At 39.7% G+C, this 19471-nt stretch overlaps 1 protein-coding gene and 1 long non-coding RNA gene across 5 annotated transcripts; one reads left to right on the forward strand and one right to left on the reverse strand.

Annotated features, from left to right (window-relative positions):
• The first annotated feature begins 67 nt into the window (after positions 1 to 67).
• LOC139629748 (WD repeat-containing protein 37) lies at positions 68 to 18726 on the forward strand. Of its 4 annotated transcripts, none has more exons than XM_071492550.1 (15): positions 68 to 230; positions 1788 to 1955; positions 6185 to 6281; positions 6900 to 6995; positions 7179 to 7243; positions 7700 to 7786; positions 10366 to 10501; positions 10784 to 10855; positions 11235 to 11279; positions 12096 to 12172; positions 12273 to 12513; positions 13506 to 13647; positions 13804 to 13938; positions 14375 to 14489; positions 15211 to 18726. In XM_071492550.1, exons 2-15 carry the CDS (start codon positions 1818 to 1820, stop codon positions 15340 to 15342), a joined length of 1578 nt encoding a protein of 525 aa, XP_071348651.1. In that variant the 5' UTR covers positions 68 to 230; positions 1788 to 1817; the 3' UTR covers positions 15343 to 18726. The 4 variants fall into 4 exon arrangements, with proteins under 4 accessions (XP_071348651.1, XP_071348652.1, XP_071348653.1 ...); XM_071492551.1 differs by having other exon boundaries at positions 12276 to 12513; XM_071492552.1 differs by lacking the exon at positions 7700 to 7786 and having other exon boundaries at positions 69 to 230.
• Positions 14432 to 15305, reverse strand: LOC139629749 (uncharacterized). The gene is made up of 3 exons (XR_011693033.1): positions 15167 to 15305; positions 14971 to 15064; positions 14432 to 14555 (listed from the first exon to the last, which is right to left on the reverse strand). It is a non-coding gene; the product is annotated as an uncharacterized lncRNA (long non-coding RNA).
• Positions 18727 to 19471: the final 745 nt, after the last annotated feature.

Genomic DNA, 19471 nt, shown 5'->3' on the forward strand with positions numbered 1-19471 from the left:
GAGAGTTTATCAGAAGCGATAGATTAAATCTGGTTTGGCTCTTATTGTGAAAAACCCCGGCCGGAATTGGCTTCGTTATCTGTTTCTCTCGCGGCGGAGCTCGTCAACTGTCAACACGGCTTCAGGACCAAAGCAGCCCATCTCTAATTTCCCACGTCGAAGAAAATGTTAGAAAGGTCGACATTTCCCACAATATCCCGGAATAAAACCCTGCGTTTGTAGACTTTCTGGTAAGTTGGAGTCCATGTTTGGGCAGGTTGTCTTGACATTTAGCCTATTAGCTCACTCGGTGCCTCCAGCTAACGGGGTTACGTTAGCTTTCCTTAGCTTGTTGGGCATCGCGCCGTCACAAAGCTAACATCGTCTAGACTTTGTTTAGTTGACGCTTATTTTCAGGCAGGAAGAGTGTATACTTCCTTCATTTCTTTCCTCCAAATGTCTTGCAACACAGCGTAGCTTAAAGGTTTTTTTCCGACCAGTGCCAGTCTGCAAGAGGAACTACCTGACTCCAAGCCCGGGTAACTGACAGCTAAACAAGGGTGTTTCATACAAGATGGACTAACGGGCGCTCATGTCTGTACTGATAACGGGCTAACAAAGGAAATAATCCCCCCCCCCTGCTTTGTTTATGAGTCCAGAGACCGTCTTATGTCAGGTCAAGGGCAAATGCAACGCACTGGTTTCATATGTGACAGCTGGAGCCAGGCTTATGTTGTTATTACTGTGATATGAGCAGCCATAACAATGAGTCCCTCACCCTCAGACACAGATGAGGCGGTCCTGTGTGTGTCACTGCTGGGAAGTGTGCTTTCTGAAGAAGAACACTGACATATCCTAAAGCCTTTACATTAATTCTAACCTTTACTAATATGCATACATCTATGGTATTGGGTCATGACAAAGCTGACAACATGCAGGCTTCTTGCAGTCTCAGGGGTGTTGAAATGATCATCTGACTGCAGTTACAAGTTTAAGTGGGCAAGATATTGGTGATATATATTTTTTAATGATAGTAGATAGTAAATACTAAGTTACAATTCAAGTGATTTCTGAGATGCAGTGATAAGTTAGAATTAGAAATATATCCAATGATTCTGGTAACCTATATAAAATGGGAGGTTTTGCTGCTTAGACAGTGAATCAATTAATTGATGAGTGAGAAATAATTTAGGCCATTTTTACATTTTTTTTTTTTTTATCACAAGTGCCAAAAATTCACTGGTTACAGCCTCTGTGATGGTACACCAGTACATGGTAAAAATAAAAATTTTAGCAGTCTTACTAAAATATTTAAATGCTTATTTTTTCTGTTACCTTACAGTCCAGTGTGATGAACATTAACTAGATTAATTGATTTTGTGGCTTTATAACTAAAAAGATAAGTTACCAGAAGATGGTCTTCTGAATGTTGTGATCATTTTTGGGATGCAGACATTTTTTGGCTTTTAGAAATAGTGAAAAAAAGGTCATGTTATTGTTGTACACTTCTCAGTTTCTGTTTTGGTAATTCATCTTGTTACACCTTTAGGTTCTCACTGAGGATTTGTTGAGTCTGTATGCCCAGCAACACCGTTTCACACTCATTCACTTTGTCATTTCACACGTTCACACATATTCGCCGCCAAATGCAACCACTGCCAAGTACAGCACTGTCATCTTATGTTTTCCAGTGAGCGCAGTTGTTGAGTGAGGGACTCACATCCAGCCCTCAACCCCAGGTTACTGAAGCCAGGATTTGTTCTTTTGACCCTTTGGTCACCTTCTTCCCTATAATTTTGCACTTTCAGACTGTGGTTACATCAGGATTAGAGGGAGGGATGCCGGTGGAGAGCGGGAGCAGCGCCGCCGCCCGCCAGGCCAAGCAGAAGAGGAAGTCCCACAGCCTGTCCATCCGCAGGACCAACAGCACGGAGCAGGAGCGATCTGGCCTGCAGAGAGATATGCTGGAGGGACAGGTAATGACTTATTAATTTACATAATGCAGAGAAACAAAAACTACATTAAAAAGTGAGTAGAAACTCTTAAGATATTCAAAGCTTACAACCCCTGGAATCACCACAATGTATTTCCAGCTGCTCTTCTGGAAGTGACACACTACCACTGTCTGTCATTATTAGCTTGCCGTCCTGCTGTTGCTGTCAGCACGCGTAAGCACTTTGGTTGTAAGCCTAAGCCAATTAGGTTTTAATGCACCCGGTTAGAGGGAACATAGTGGTTTATATTGTTGCTGGCTTAACCATGCCACAGTTACTGCACAATTGCTGTTTGCTCTGTTATTTTGACACTCTGGTTAAAACAGATGGATTCAGAACAGGATTAGGTATTTGCACTTGCTCAGGTGGATTGGTGAGATCACTGGTGCCCCTTCCTGGTTCTCAGGAATCTGAGGCTTTGCTGGGTTTCTATGGGCAGCCAGTAAGGAACTGAAATACTTCTGAAACTTCTGGGATGTTGGGTGAACACAGTTACCTGCAATTAATTATGTGAAAGATGTTAAACTTGGGGAAAAGCAGCAAAAAAGATTGAGAGCCACTGAATTAAGAAGTGGCTACATTACACTCATCTCTCTGCTCTGAATCTAAGCTTGTTGAACTTTCACCTGCAAACTTGTACAACCTGAACAACGTTGCTGTGACTCCTCAGTTGTAAATCAGCCATGACAGATTGCTTGTTTCACCCAATGTTTATTTAACTGGAATTTAGCAGATTAAAGAGATAGGCCAGGGATGTAGTGCTAAAGTTTCTGAAATTAGCGAGACTGAAAAGAATAGTCAAAACTGAAACAGGGCATGTAGCAGGCAGATAAGATGATGTAGCCTGTTGTATGGGTGAATCTCCAAAATACTGGATCCTACAATACAACACAGGAGAGTTTTTCATTAGAGCCTGGCATCTTTTAAACTCCACATCTCCAGTTTATGACATTAAGCAGTAAGTATAGATAAATATGGGTAAATGTTGTGAGCCTGAGTGCATGATATCATAGTGTGCTAAGTTTTTTGTTTGTGTTGACCTCATGTCATTTTTATCACTACCTTATTATTTTTGTATCTGCAATATGTACTATATTTAGATTCAGAGTCCTAACTTTCAGGTTTAATCTTTTTTTTTGTTTGTTTTTCTATTTATTTATTTATTTATTTTTGATGTTTCCTTGTTTTGTTGTTTTTTGTGTGCTAGTTCCATCTCAGTTGTCTATGTGTGAAAATTGACAAATGAAATGTAAATTTGCTTTGTTTGGTGCCAGCCCTGTAGACGTGAATGTCACTGACTGACTGAGTGTTGGAGTTTTCCCATCGGTTTATCTTTCAAAAGGATTTAGCAGCGCTGCAACCTAGATTTCCTGACATTTCAGACCCATTACAGACTTTTTTTCTCATCTAGAAGTAAAATGAAGATGTTGTCTTTAACTTATGTGTTTTGTGATTTTGTCAGACGACGACATGGTTATAAAATCAGGATTTTAGCAGCTACTATGTCAACTCAAAATATCTGCTGTGAAAAAAGCCTATAAGCCTATTAAAAGAATGAACATATTAGCATTTGCACTAATTTCCCCTGATACACCTTTGGCAGTTTTATATCTTCCATAACCTTCCATATATTTAAGTATAAAATAATAAACTCTTTTATGAATTTTTTAAATGCTGCTATCAATAATGAGTCTCTGTCTTGATGATTGGAGGAAGTTGTTTAATGTCACCTTTATAGTTTATTGACAGCTTGTAAACACACTTGGCTTTTCTAAATAAATGTCAGTAGTTTATTATTGCTGCCTTGCAAGTGTTATGGCTCCCTGAGTGTGGAAGCTGTGTTTATAATGTACAGTATAAATAATCAAGCAGCTCTTGTGAGAGGAGCATAAGAGTTGTCCTGGACTTCAGCCCGTTGAAAGGAGCAGTTTGCAGCTAAAACGCAGGACAAACAGTGTAATCCCTTCCTCATGACTTTTTTCACTCTGGTCCTTTTTGGTCCCAGTCCTCTGATAATCTGGAATCCTTCATGAGAATGGAGGTAAGTTTCAGGTGTGTGGCCCCCTGTGTTTCAGACAGTAGTGTAATAGTTTTTAGTTCTACCTCTAGTTGTAGAGGTTTGGTGTAGTTTAGGTTTGATTAGTATTTAAAGGTGGTGTTGTGTGGTGGATCCTTTCCCCTAAAAATGTGATATTCTAGATATTCCAGCAGTATGTTTTATTTTGCCTAAGTGGAAGAGCAGACTTGACTGTATTTTGTATTTGGTGCAGTTAAATTCATATTGTCCAGTCGGTAAAACAAATCAGGGCTTTTTACCAAAGGTCATATGACTCAAAAATATGCTGCTGTCTGGATGGTGTAGTAAATGTTTGTTCTGTGATTTTAAAGGTCAGAGAGGGAGTAAATTAAAACTGTAAATGTGATGCAATTTTTCTACTCATTCAAGATCATGGTTACATTGTATTTTCCTTCTCTAGGTGCATTCCCATCCACATTTTTGATTTGCACATAATCTGAATGGGAATGTTGAAAATTCATCAACATTTCACAAAAATGTTTTCTGGTGTTTCTTTGATTTAAAAAAATAGAGAAAAAGTGCAGTGGAAACAAACTGAGCAAATAAACATGACATACATGAAGCATGTGACTTAACACAAGCGAAGGACAAATGAAACAATATTTCGATCATGTTTTCTATCATTTGAGCTTTGACTGGTGCTCTGTTGTGTATCTCATCTCTTCTTCTTTGACAGTTTAATAACGTCCAACCGGAGAATAAGAGCCACCAATTGTTTGTCTCAAAGTTTCCAACTCCTGATATTTATATGACATCAGTGGATGATCTGCCTACTTGATCCACATTTTCTGATGATGGAAACTTGAGTTCTGATGCTTGTAACAGTTAAAGAGATATTCCAGCAATTATGCAATGGTTGTAGAGATCTAGGAAACTGAGATAATCTTGTCTTGTCAGGAAGTGGATTTGCTCTTGCATTTTGCTACTACAGCTACAGAGGTTTCCAGTAGACTACTTTATGTTTGATTTTTTTCTGCAGCCTTTCCTCTCAGCTGGTCCTTTTCTTCTGTGCAGTTACTCTGATGTGTGCTCTTTTCAGCTTTTCTGCTGCTAACATCAGCCTGTGAATGCTAACAGCACACTGGACTGATTTCTTTAGAAAATATAGCTGTGAGCGGCAATTCAAGAGTGCATTATGCAGCATGCACTGCACCCAGGTACAAAGGGGCTCTACTCGCTGAGCAGTGTCATAATGATTGGACAAAAAAAGCTTTGAGGAGACATGGCCCACTTCCTGTTTGTGCCTTTGCTTCTCACTCTGTCACAGCCAGATGGCAACAGATGATGTGTTGAAGAAAAAATGTGTGAACCTTTTGAATAACCTCAAACACTGAGACTGACAAAAGTCAACTCAACTGATCAGACCTGCACAATGTTCATGAGGAATTTTGGACCATTCTTCCTTATAAAGCTGCTTCAGTTCAGATATATTCTCAGGATATCGAGAGTGAGTGACTCTCTTCAGCTCATTCCACAGCATCTCTACCTGGTTAAGGTCTGGACTCTGACTGGGCCACTCCAGAGGGTGAATTTTCTTTGTTTGAAGCCACTCTGTTTTAGATTTACTTTGACGTTTACGGTCAGTGTCCCTGCTCTGTTTGAGGGTCTAGCTGGGCTCCCCTTTTACATACATTAAGACACACGGAAATACATGAGGGCCCTTAATTAACATGATATCTGATGTACTTTTACTGTGTGACGGCTTTCATATACTCATCTGACTCTTATCTCATAATAACTTTATTACATAGTTATGTTTTATTTTAGACAGTGAGTTCATCTTTTATTCAGCAGGTTGAGACTTAGTTGGGGTTTTAATGGCTTTTTGTACATGTGCATTTTGGGATGGGACAGAAGTCATGATGCTGATGTTACACAACGATGATCTAATGACAATGCTCACAATCATTTATTTTCTAGGATCTCTGAGCAGATAATATTTGGTATAGATGTGCGTGTATGTGCTTTGTCTGTCACTTTCTCAACTTGTATTTTTATTCTACTTCATTTGTCTGCTCTGTGCTTCAGCCTCAACCTACTTCACATTAATACATCTGTGCACATACACACCTCACAAACCTTTCCTCAATGATCATCCCAGGTTGTTAATTGTTCCTCTATTATCTCCCTGTAGGACTCCAAACTGCCTCTGTCTCTGAGGAGCAATCTGATGGACCTGTTCAGCCAGATCGAGAGGGAGTTTGAAAACCTCTACATAGAAAACCTGGAGTGTAAGTCATCATGAAGAGAGAAAATAAACAAAAAAAACCCAGTAGATAACGGATGTGGAGTTCAGGTGGAAGACTCTCATGACAAGTCAGCCTTGTGCAGTCATCTATGGTGCAGCTAGGCTGCAACAAACCCTTGCTGAGGGGGGTTTAAGAGAATTTTTTCCACTCAGATTTAATCAGCTAATCTGGGTGTCAAGATTCAAATTCTTTATTTGTAACCTTTAGGCATCATGATATCCTCTTTAGGGCTTCAAATACCAATTTTTAAACAATAATTTATGCTACCTCTAATCCTGGCAATCAAAGGTGTGTTCAAGGGAGAAGTAGCTAAGATTATATCATTAAAGAGCAAGAACATTAAAGTTGGTTGTGTCTCCTGTAGTGAACAACTGTTTGATTCTACTCTGGTATCAGTGCTTTGGCTCTGACATGGCATCACTCTTTAGACAGAATAACTTTAGAATCTCTCATTGTGTCTACTTGAAGAACAACTCTCTTATATTTTAGTAACCTGATCTGAACATGGTGGCAGTGACAGTGACACATTAATGTTCAGTGCAGAATGCAGGTGGTCTCACTACTGTCAGTCTTCTTAACTTGGACACGTTTGACTCTCAGTACGCAGAGAAATTGAAACGCTGAACGACCGTTTGGCTGCAGAGGGGCAGACTTTCGAAGGGGCAGATTTAGCCAAAGGAGCACTTAAAACAAAAGGTTAGTCACACTCCACGTTCAGCTACATTTAGATTCTGTATTATTTTGAATAACATGTATACAGTCAAATGTACACACTATTTGAAATACTTTAATTTCTTTAAAATTACTGCACCTATTTTCATGAATCCTCTCACCATTATCAATGTATATTGCTTTGTTTTCTCTGACACTAATTCACAGCAAGTCACAGCACAAGTCAGCTGTCACAGAAACTGAAGACGACCTACAAGGCTTCAACAAGCAAGGTAAAAGTTTGATTCTTGGTTTTTTACCAGTGGAAAGAAGATTTTGGAAATTTAAAAAAAAATTCTTATCATTGTACATATTAACATATACATACATATATGTAACCTATACAGATTAGAGGTTGAAGTCTGCTTGTGTTTACATTAACACAACACCCCTGCAGTAAATCCTACCTGTGTAGATTCAACTTGTTGATTCATTTGAGAGGTTATTGTTATTTATCCTAGCCTGATATAAATGAGAGGTTGGACAAAATATTAGAAACACCTGTCATATATTGTATAATGCAGCACAGAAAATGTTAATTTCTTGAATTTTGTATAGAATACAAAAATATGAAAATTGGTAAATTGGCTCCATTGTTCTGTAGCTCGTCAGTGTTAAGATGACATGGCTCATGAATGTTAAAGAGAAGAACTGCTGTCTTTTTTTTTTTTTTACCTTTTTGCTCGTAGCCACGTTCAAATTCTTGCCATGCCAGAGTAGGTGGATCCCGCAACTTCAGCGTAACCAGTTGGGAGTTGTGGGGTGGAGATTCATGGGTAATTTGTTGATTTCTCCCCCTTGTGTGCCAATATGCATGAGCAGCCCAGCCAGGGGGTCGACACTCCCTCCCCAAGAGACTTGGTCATTCAAATGTAGGAGTTTTTTTTTAAACGAGTTTCTGTGTGAGATAAAACTCGACTTTATTATCTCACTAACAGGCTTTTTTCATTTGCACCTCTTCAGTTTTGATTTAGCTCTTTGTTGGCATTCACATAATGGTACACTCTGGAGACATCTTTAACATGAAGCGATTGTCACCTCAAAATGCTTTTTGTGCCTTGATTAATAAAAGAGTCAAGGTGGAGGAGCATTTGTTGGCTGCTTTAGATCATTGCTCAATTATGGCGGCGTGTGTGGTCTGCTCAAAAGTGCTTGGCCATATCAGATTTTGCCTTTTTTTTTTTTTTATTTATTTTTTTTAGCCTTTTAAGATTAACACTCTCTGTTAGATAACTTATTTAGTTGTATCTGTAAACAGAGATTTATCAGATATAATGACTTTGAAGAGTCATTTCACTCAAATGACAAAAAAAACAAATAAAAATTATTTTTTCAGTATTCGTATAGAGCATTGTGAATACGATATAGCCCCTTTTCTACTGGTCAAATCAACCCACTAAGACCTGCTAACACTGGGCTTTTGTCGGCAATGGAAATGGATATAATCAGCATTCACACCCGCGTCAAATGAGTCTGCAGTAGATGCAGGTATTTATCAGCTCCAGCTCCGATCAACATTGATGTGAACACAACACCCGGGTGAACCCACTAATTTTCACCCCATTTCCTGCTGTAACGTCTTTCAGAGCACAGACACTGTTGACAGACCTGTCACCTGGCAGCATGGTGTTCTTAAACCAGAACCACCGCAGCTACACTGTGCTCGAGGATGAAAGAGTGAGTTGCATCCCCGAAATAGGTTTCAAAAACACACAATCACAGATTGAAATGTCTCACCACCTCATCTGCCCAAGATACAGTATTCACAGAGGAACATTTTTGACACTTGTACCAATATATCTCTGATAAGCTAATCGGCTGATATATTGATTTTCTATCACATAGACAATAAAAGCAGTAACTTTTGTTTTCCAGAACTAAAAAACATCAACCTGTGAACTGATTCACTGACAGTAAAACTGGTTGTAGAACCAGCAAAATCTTGATGTGGCTGTAGCAGACTGCACACCGGAGCTGCGAACTGTAGAGCATTAACTGCTGCGTGCGTTAGAGTCGCTGTTCAGCCAGATACTTGAAGCTTTTTTTGCGGCGCTTCACATTTTCCTTAAACCTCCCATTCCCTGTTGCAGCTTTGTTAAATGTGACCTGGTGAAATCAGTGTTACATTTGAAGTTATTTGACAAACTAATTGGAATGTAAATGAAAGATAAAACAAGTTGTATTACGTGTATATAGCACAGAAATTATATAGTATAGAAATCAATCACTTGATCCGCTATGCTGCTTGCTAACCACCAGCAATCATTGATTCCCACTGTGCTTAGCAATGGTACTTCATGTTTTTAGTGTCAGTTTTATTTTTATTATACATTTTTGATTTAATATCTTTTTCAACAGATAAAAAAGTGAACACTGTGCTCTGTTCTGATATGTTCCTTGCAGAGAGAGATTTCTTTTGCAGAGGAGTGATACCATTCTCTCTGCTCTCCTGTTTCCTTTCAGTTGGAACTTATTTAGTGGCCTGTGCCCAAAACGAACCGAGGGTCCAGTTTGTATCATCCCTATCTTAAATGTAAACACCCTGACCAAACCTTGATCTTTGACCGATAATAATAACTGTTCTTTTTTTAATTTTTTAACTCAGTACTCAGGATTTTTTTGCCGCCTCTTCCCCCTCAAGATTTTTCTTTCTTTCATTCGGTTTTGCATTTACAATAACCCTGGTATGACAAATGCAATATACAGTACTGATACTTAATGTGTCTGCATTGTGTTGATACCAGATCTGGGTTGATGTGTCATCACTGGTGTTTGTTTTAAAGCACATGGAGCATCAGATTAGTGGCAACCCCGCGAGTCACATGCTCAGAGAAGCTTGAAACAAATGCCAATAAACATAATTTGGTAAAACCTCTCGAACCCAGGACTGATATGAATAACACTGTTATCAAACAAAGCTTCTTAGCCCCGGCATACTACAAGGACCCCGCTGAGCCGCTCCTCAGTGATCCTCAGATCCGCTGACCCGCTTCCTCCTTCCCTCTGAACAGGGTTCCTACACAGCTCTGGAGAAGTCTGGAAAATTAAAATTGGATAATTTCCAGGCCTTAAAATGTTTGGGAAATGAAAAAAAGTGTGGGAAAAATGTAAAACCTTTGTATTTCGTTGTATTGGACATAAGGTGATTCTGTGACTTAAAGTTTATAGTTAAAGTTTATTTATCTGGTGTGTAGCATGTCAGAAAGGTTTTTACAAAGCGGCTTTAATAATTTCTAATGATGACCAGTGTCAATATGACATTTAAGTAAGTGTGGGATGATGTAGGAACCCTGTCAGGGATGCAGCTGTGATTTCCAGGTGTCATGTGTTAACTTGAGTTTGGTGTCGGTGTCAGATTGTGTCCAGTTTCAAAGCAACAACATCCAGAGCGGTGTGCCAACTGGTCAGGGAGTATGTTGGCCACAGAGACGGGATCTGGGACCTCAGCGCCACCAGGACACAACCTGTGGTGCTGGGAACTGCATCTGCAGGTATTTCACTAATTTTCTGTCTTGCACTAAATCTTTTATTTTCTCTCCAAATATATTATTCTGTTTCCCACACACTGTGCATCCCATTCACTCTTTTTCCGCAGTATTTCTTCAGTGTTCTTCTTTTATCTTTTGCTTCATCATTTATTGTCTTATAAAATCTCTTATTTAACACATTTCTGCCGGAGGATGAGATGTGTCTTTTTTTCTAATACATCAGCCACACATTGTTGAAATTAAAGTTTGTCCCTCTTCTTTCGCGTCCATAACGTATTCCAACAGACCACACTGCGATGCTGTGGAGCATTGAAACTGGGAAGTGCCTCCTCAAATATTTGGGACATCAAGGATCAGGTAAAGTTATAGATGTCCAGTAAATAAAGAATAGAATAGATGTAGTTATGTTTCCTCAGACTGGTCTGGTGAAACAGAGACTCTGTGGGGTTTTATTCCCAGCCCTGTTGTTGCTGTAAATATGTGAAACATTAATATTTGTTACATTCTGCAGTGTTTTAGCTGAAAGTGTTTGTCACATACATTAATACATTCTTTGCTTAAGTGTGCTGTGTTTTTAAATGTGCAAATATATGTGCTTTATCAGGAAATGTAAGATCTCTCTCTCAAAAGCTAATTGAAATGTGAATCAGAAAATCAAAGACAAGGTTTACAGCACAAGTATATGAAACAGTGTCTGTCATGCCGTGATGTAATACCTCTGTCTCTGTCTCCACAGTCAACTCCATCAAGTTCCACCCCACTGAACAGATGGCTCTCACAGGTAATGATCCAAAACTTAAAACAGCCTTAAAATTCCAGGTGGCTGCAGCCACATCAGTTGTTTTCTACACATTTATTTACTGCAGCTGGAAAAATGTTGTCCAAGGGGTGAGCGTTATAACAGATATACTCGATGTACTCATGACTTGTTCCATGTGGGATTAGTAATTGACTATAACGCAAACATCAAGTACAAATTGTCACCTAATTGTTTTAAACTGCTCTGGCTTTTGTGTGTTTTGTATTTGGAGCGGAGGGAATGAAAGAAATAAAACGCCAAAAGCAAGTTTATGATGTTCGGAAAGAGTAACTGAAAATGGAGGCACTTCTTTGTTGCTTTGAGCTCTGTTTTAGTTAAAGGTCAAATTTAACTTGGTTGTGATTCCCCTCCTTTTTGCATTGAAATTTAAAATCGATCCAATAGAAACCACTAATGATTGCTTTAATGCAGATAAATGCTGCAGGGACTAGAATCATCGTACTGATGTGTTAATATAAGATATAAGACAGGATATATAATATAAGATATATAAAAATATCTAATATATATTGTGTATCATGATAAAGTCTAGAAATGATATTATTTATAGGCCATATCATCCAGCCCTATGTTGTCCTTATATCAACTTGGACATATTCAATAAGAGTCATGCAGAGATGGAATACTTCCAAGTGTTGATTCTGGAATAGGCCCTAAAATAAGTCTAGAGAAATATTATTTTCAGTTTTTTAAACTATTTTGTCATGTTAGTTTTGTAATATTATGTAAATTTTCTGTCAGTTTTAACCACAAAGTTGAATTCTCTCCCCTGCTCAGCTTCTGGAGACCAGACAGCTCACATCTGGAGATACATGGTGCAGCTGCCGACTCCACAGCCTATCGCTGATATGAGTGTAAGCATCAACAGCCTGTTTGTGCTCCTGGTTGACTGTCCGATGTTGCTGTGAATTGTTTAGACGTTTGTTCCTGTAACTTCTATCGCTCCTGCCACAGCAGCAGACGCCCTGCGAAGACGACGTGGACTTTTCGGATAAAGACGAGGCCGACGGTGAAGTCGAGGGTCCGAACGACTGTCCTTCTGTCCGTGTGGCGACCACGACTCTGCGCAGCCATCAGGGCGTGGTGATAGCTGCTGATTGGCTGGTCGGGGGCAAACAGGTGGTAACAGCGTCCTGGGATCGGGCTGCTAACCTTTACGATGTGGAGACCTCAGAGCTGGTCCACTCACTTACTGGTATGATGAAGGGAATATTACACTGTGTTTCTTATTAAATGTTTTACTTCAATAACATTTATACAGTATGTTCAGACAGCCTGGCTCTGCCCCGTTTGAATAAATATGCCTACCAACATCTCTGAAGCTCATTTACATGTGTGTGTTGGTCATTTCACATGAACAGAAATGGAAGCAACTACAGTTGATCAGTCTGTGCTGTGCTTCTGCTGAAGCTCTGATTATAGAGCAGTTTGACAGATGTGGTTGGTGAGCTCAGGTTTTGGTTTCTGTACAGACTCAGTGGTTCCAGCTGCAGCAGCCGCAGTGAGACAAGAAAAAGTTACAGCGCATAACTTCATCTAAAATCACCAGTGAGCATTTTACATTCCTGGTTAAACAAACACGATTCAAGGTGTAAGCTTCAGTTTAAGTAATTTATTACTAACAATAACTACATGTATAAAACAGGCTTAACTTCAGCCAAACAATGATAAAAATGTTAAGTAATTAAAAACTTGGATCATCATCATCATTCTGTTTGTAAGATCTTTAGTATCTCATCCAAGGTCTTTTTAACCTTGACAAAAATAAAATAGTAGTGGAGACACTTTGTATTTTTGGGGAATAAACGTGTTATTACAGATCAAAAGCAAACTCATGCAGCTGTTAAACATTTGAACCTCATTCTTCTAAAATCTCTTTACACAGTGTTTTACTTTTCAGAGTGGAATTAGGATTTGTTTTTTACGAGGAAGTCAAAGGTCATCCTTGGATTTCCATAGAGCTGGAAGAGAGTCAGTGTCTTGCTCAAGGGCAATTCAGCAGGGGGGTTGTGTTTCCCAACAAGGCGGCCTTGAGCCTGAGGTTTTTTAGCTAAATGAAGATGAGTCTGACAGGGGAATACACCACCAGTGTGTAAGGGATAATTTACTGTGTGTGTGTGTGTGTGTGTGTGTGTGTGTGTGTGTGTGTGTGTGTGTGTGTGTGTGTGTGTGTGTGTGTGTTTTCAGGCCATGACCAGGAGCTGACCCACTGCTGCACACACCCTACACAGCGTCTGGTGGTCACCTCATCCAGAGACACCACCTTCAGACTGTGGGACTTCAGAGACCCGTCCATCCACTCTGTAAACGTGTTCCAGGGACACACTGAGTCAGTCTGACACACACACACACACACACACATTCAGGTTTTGACAAATACAAATATCTGGACAAAACTATTGATAAATAGCAGAAAGAAACAAAAATAATATAGAACTGTGTCAGCAGCAGTGTTTTTCAGCCACGATTCTCCTGTTCCTTGCAGCACGGTGACATCGGCTGTGTTCACGGTGGGAGACAACGTGGTGTCGGGGAGCGACGACCGAACCGTCAAAGTGTGGGACCTGAAGAACATGAGGTCGCCCATAGCAACCATCCGCACAGACTCTGCTGTCAACAGGTCTGTGAGCTGTAAACCGACAGAAAGATGAGTGACAGGCGCTGATATCACAAGAGAACAGGCCTGCGCAGTTCAGTGTTTATGATTTTACACAGTTAATTAACCTGGAACATTTGATGATAAGATACATTACTCAAAATAAAACAACTGCACTGCTCCTTTAACTCCTCATTACTGGTTTTGAATGTTTGTGATCTCAGCACAAATGTTATTTTTTCTATAACAGGACTGCAGAAAATGTTTAAAATTATTTAATCCTTGTGTTCTTATGTGATTATTATGACAAAATTGTGTGGAACCGCATTTGAGAACTGCTCTCTTTGAAAATATGAGTGTGTGGATTGTTATGGTCATAATTCATGTTGTATATGTTACTTTACTGCGGTGTAATCTAATCTCCTGTGTACTGTACCTCCCTGCTGTTTGCTCCGTTCAGGATCAGCGTGTCGGTGAACCAGAGAATCATCGCTCTTCCTCACGACAATCGGCAGGTCCGGCTGTTCGACATGTCTGGGGTGCGACTGGCTCGACTCCCACGAAGCAACCGACAGGTCAGTCAGTCAGAGGAGGAGGAGCCTCTGACTGGCCCCTCACAGCTTCCATACAAAACACCTTTCCTTTATTTAGAGTAGAGTGTTTTAGAGGTGATCAGGTGATCTTGCTTTTAAAGCTTGTAAGCACTGAGTGTTGTTGTCTTGTGAAGTTTGCTGTTGGTCTGAGAGCTGAATCAGGTTTTCCATCCTGACTGCTTCACTACTTTTACCAGAAAACAAAATTTTGTATTTCATGGTTAAAAAAATTGTCAGAAATGAAGTACAACAGTGGTGCTTTCTGATGTTGATGCAACTGCAGCGTCCCTGATTTAAAGTAAATGGACTGAACTTGCATCAAGCTTTTCTCAACTTATCGACCACTCAAAGCGCTTTACAGTACGAGCCACATTCACCCATATCATTAATACAAGGGGGGGAATTCAGGGTCTAGTATCCCTTTGACACATGGACTGGAGGAGCTGGGAGTGGAACCACCGACCTTCCAATAAGTAGACGATCTGCTCTACCTCCTGAGTCACAGCCATTTTAAGTCCAGCCCCAGATCTTTGTTGCAAATAAATGTTCGATAAAACCTGAAAAGGAAATTTTGTAAGATCATAAGATTTTGTATCGACGACATTTAATAGTCAGACTCTGTTCATCATCGTTAGTTTATTCTGTCGGTCACACCTCACCTCCTCAGTGTCTAACAGTTGCTGTGTCGTCTGTCATGGTTCAGGGTCACCGGCGCATGGTGTGCTGCTCCGCCTGGTGTGAGGACAACACCTCCTGCAACCTGTTCACCTGCGGCTTTGACCGGCAGGCCATCGGCTGGAACATCAACATCCCCGCCCTGCTGCAGGAGAAATGACCTCCACCTCCTCCTGCTCCTACTGTAACCTGACACTGGCACTCCACACAGAGTTTACGTTCAGAATGTCAGACACCATCACCTGTAGGCTGAAAAGGCAGCTGTAAAGAGCTTAGTTGTTTTTGAAAGCTTGTAACACTGATGTAATTTGAGCCACGACTCAATGAAGGATAAAATCACTGACTTTTAACAGGAGTCTTTTGAGCCTAAAGGTCAGTGTTTGATACTCGAGACTCTCTGAGGGTCAGGGCGGGAAAAGGATTTGCCCTCACTGTCTCCTGCATCTGTCACACTCTCTAAATCACCAACGCCAAAATATACACAACACGTGTGTGTTTTGCATGGAAATGATTCCTTGCCAAAAAAACAAAAAACACAAACCTTCATACCACTGATGAAAAATAGCACAGAGACGTAACACAAGTTTGTTGAAAACTAAAAAACAGAGTTAGATAAGTGAACTGCTGCATATATCTGCTTGATGCTGAGTTAAGCTTTAATACAGCAAATCTAATCTTCAAATTTGGACCAGGATGGCAGCCTGATGCTTTAAAGAGGAAAATCCACGAGTTAGTTTTTTGTGTTCCATTTCAGAAGAGAATCTGTGATGACTTCACAGATCATTTACCTTCTGCTCATTTCTATGATGCTGCTGGTCCTGGTGGCTTCACATTGTATTCTGATCCTGTGTTTTTGGTCCTGTCAGCACAAGTTGATTTCTAGTATGATTGGTGAACGTTGATGCAAATGGCAGCTCAACAGAGAAGCTTTCACTCTTGTGCTGTGCTACAATGCTAAAATCTTCTTTTTGCCACTGATCTTCTGCATCTAAAACTTTACTTTTTGACGGTTTTGGAAATAACAAGACTTAAAACACGATTTTTAGACTGTGTTTAGCCACTTATTGGTTTAGCTGGTGGTGTTAAGGTGGATTTTTCCTTCTGAGTTTCATTCCAAAGCTTTTTGTGTGGCACCTGAGATTCATGATGTAATATCTCTAAGACACATAATACTAAAAAAAAAAAAGAAAAAGAGGTCAGATGACAGGTAATCACATTTTGGAATGAAACCTTTGTTTGTCACAGCTCGGTTCTGCTCAGTTTCCAGATATTTCTGTGCGAGTGAGTTATGCACCTTTTTAGAAAAAAACTAAAAACAAAAAAACAATAGCTGTTACAATTTTTCTTGCTGTTGCTCTTTTAGAAAAACAAACTGCCTTTGCAGCTTTTGTACACAGGTATTGTGGAGAAATTAGCCAACAGCCAAATGCTGGTGAATTTTGGCTGTTGGCTAAGATTGTAAGATTGTTCAGCACATAACCCAAAGGGATTTCATGGTCCTGTTCTGTACAAAAAAAAGGTGATGGCTGATAATGGAGAAATGAAATCTGAACTGGTTTCTCTTCTCTGGTGACCTGTGAAACATGAGAAAAACATTTCCTGTGCTGGCAGGGATTCTGTGTCGGCACAGAACCCCACTGTGGAGACACCTGTGCTGCTGGTATGTCGATACAGCTAAAAATAGTGCTGTCATACCACATGTCAAGATCCTGGATGGCTGTCAGACTGAACCTGAACACTGAGTCACTCACACATTCATTAAATTTGATCAAAAGATTGTTTAAAAAGAAAAACTCACCAGCTTGAAGGAAATGTGCCTGGCGGGGGTAAAGTAATTGAAACCAGATCTACCATTTTTAAACGGTACTAAGAAAAACTCACATAATATACATGATCAGATTTTCAGACCTTCCTGTCTACAGCAAAATTTATAAAGCTTGTGTAATTGTAGTAATTATAATTATTAGATGTATTCAAAGTAATTAAAGTTCATCTTGACTTGTTTTCTATTTGAGGCATTACAGACAAAGGTAGCAGCTGCTACCAAACTTTGATCATCGCTATACCAATGTTAAGATAAGACAGTAGTTTTATCACTTTTTACACTTCCTGTGTTTTATTTGAAGTGTTGATCTCCATAAAAAGATATGTTTGTGGTTTTAAGAACCAAAAACCATCTCAGTGTAGTTTTACGTCTCAGGCTTCTCTCTGGAGCGCTAGTAACAACAGGTTGGTAAGCCAATCAGAAGAGAGGATCTTTCACAGTATTAATATAGAACCTAGACCTGCTTTATAAAAACACATGGACATCTACCTTTGTACTATTCGGGACCTTTGATAATTAATGTTGTACTACAGCTTCCAGCCACCAGTGGCAGCACTGAGTGCAGCACTCCAACTGGTGAGAGATGAGGATGCTGTCTATATTTTAAAACAATCTTCCATAAATCATATTGTGAATGTGTTGATGATTCTGTCTGATAACCACCGAGCATCATGACACAGTGTGACGTCCTCTGTCAGGCCTGGTTACTGTCAGAAGACTGAAGTCCTGTCTGCTCCTCAGTGTTGTCTCCACTGTGGATGAGCAAGTGAAGCTCTGAGCCATTGAATTTGAACTCCCTCCAGGATGGAGCGGTCTCCACTGACAGTGCTGTGGTCTCTTCAGTGTGGATTCGTTGGTGTTTTAAATACACTGACTGGTCACATATGTCAGCTACCTCTGCTTTGTGGAGGCTTTAGAGTTTCAGGTGTGAGTCCCAGTGGTCACATCTCTCAAATGATCTTTTACATGAACTGTTTCTGTTGTGTAAACAGACCACTGTGTGTTTACTAGACAGAAAAAAGGAAACAGTCAGCTCCCTGCCCTGTGGACAGGTTATTGATAGATGTGTAGACATACAGCGCTCAGCATTGTGCCATCTAAGATTGGTGTGAAAGGTTCAGTGTTTCTTTAACCACCCTGTATGTGCACAGTTTAAATCTTTAGTCTCTGAGAAAAACACCTGTTCAGAGCGTTGTTAGACAGGACTGGCTGCAGAGAAATAATACCAATAATATATCTTGAACTTTGAAGGACTAAATAGACTCTAGCAGCCTTTCTTACCTCCAGGAGCCAAGGAACTTTTTTAGGAACTCAGGAACTCCTGCATTTTGTCTAAATTAATTTCCTGGACCAAAGTTCCTGGTCGGAAAAGAGTTCCTGCTTCAGGTCATTGTAGGTCCTGGTGGTCCAGAGAGCGTCAGGGTGCAGTCTGCTGTCAAGTCAAACACAAGCTTCACGGTTACATCCTTTTACAGTACTTAGTTAACAAGTACTGGGGTTATCAATATCAGGGCCATCGATTGATGTTAAAATTATTCAACTTCTTGACTCAAGACGAACATAGTGTGCGATGGAGAACAAGCAAGTGAATAAGATAAACAAACTTTGTTAATGTTTTAATACAGTTATGTGCTAAAACAAATAAATAAAAACGTTTAGCTGATTGTTGCTACTGCTAATGTCTGTTGGGGCAGCAGTAAATTATAAAAAAAAAAACAAGGTGACTTTCTGTTGTTTCTCTGTTATTCGTGAAAATGATTTTTCAAACAAAACCATTAGTTTCTAATCAGTCATTGGACTATTTTGCCTAATATTCACACTTCTACAGAGGTGGTGAAAGTGCAAACAAGAATATGTCAAAAGGGATTTTTTTTAGTTCCTGAGTGTAATTCCTGGGACTATGCTGCCTAAAAGAGCTTGTAGGGAGTTTGATATATTGGTCACTTAATGCAGTATATAATGACGGCAGTGGCACCATAATCAGCTATTAACTCATTAGCATAAATTAGCTCAGTCACAATTAACGGCAAGAATAATTCTAAAAGGGTCAAAAATGAGAACTTGCAGCTGCTACTTGTAAATTTGAATGTCTTGTTAAACAGACATTAAATTCTCTAATGGTGCACTTTAAATGAGTTTAATAAAGTTTAAGAAAAATGTTGGTTTACGCAGGAAGAGAGTATAAGTCTCCTGGCTCCCTTTTTTATCTCTCTTTTTATTCTCAAACCTGTATAGACAGTTCTCAAGTAGATCGCCTCATTCATCCACAAAGATTCAAACTTATGGCACAAAGTTAATTTGAATAAAAACACAAAAATTCTACAGATTAGTGGTTTTAACATCCTGTGTCTGTGAACACAAAGGTAACTCCTGGTCTAATGTGACCAGCAGAGTCTGTAGAGTCCTGTCAGAGTACGAGGAGGTATTATAGACTGATGTTGAACAGCTGTGTAGAGAATAAAGT

Source organism: Trachinotus anak, unplaced genomic scaffold (assembly GCF_046630095.1).
Source record: "Trachinotus anak isolate AG129_WGS33_773 ecotype Australia unplaced genomic scaffold, CSIRO_AGI_Tana_v1 ptg000012l, whole genome shotgun sequence".
In the NCBI taxonomy this organism is placed as follows: domain Eukaryota; kingdom Metazoa; phylum Chordata; class Actinopteri; order Carangiformes; family Carangidae; genus Trachinotus; species Trachinotus anak.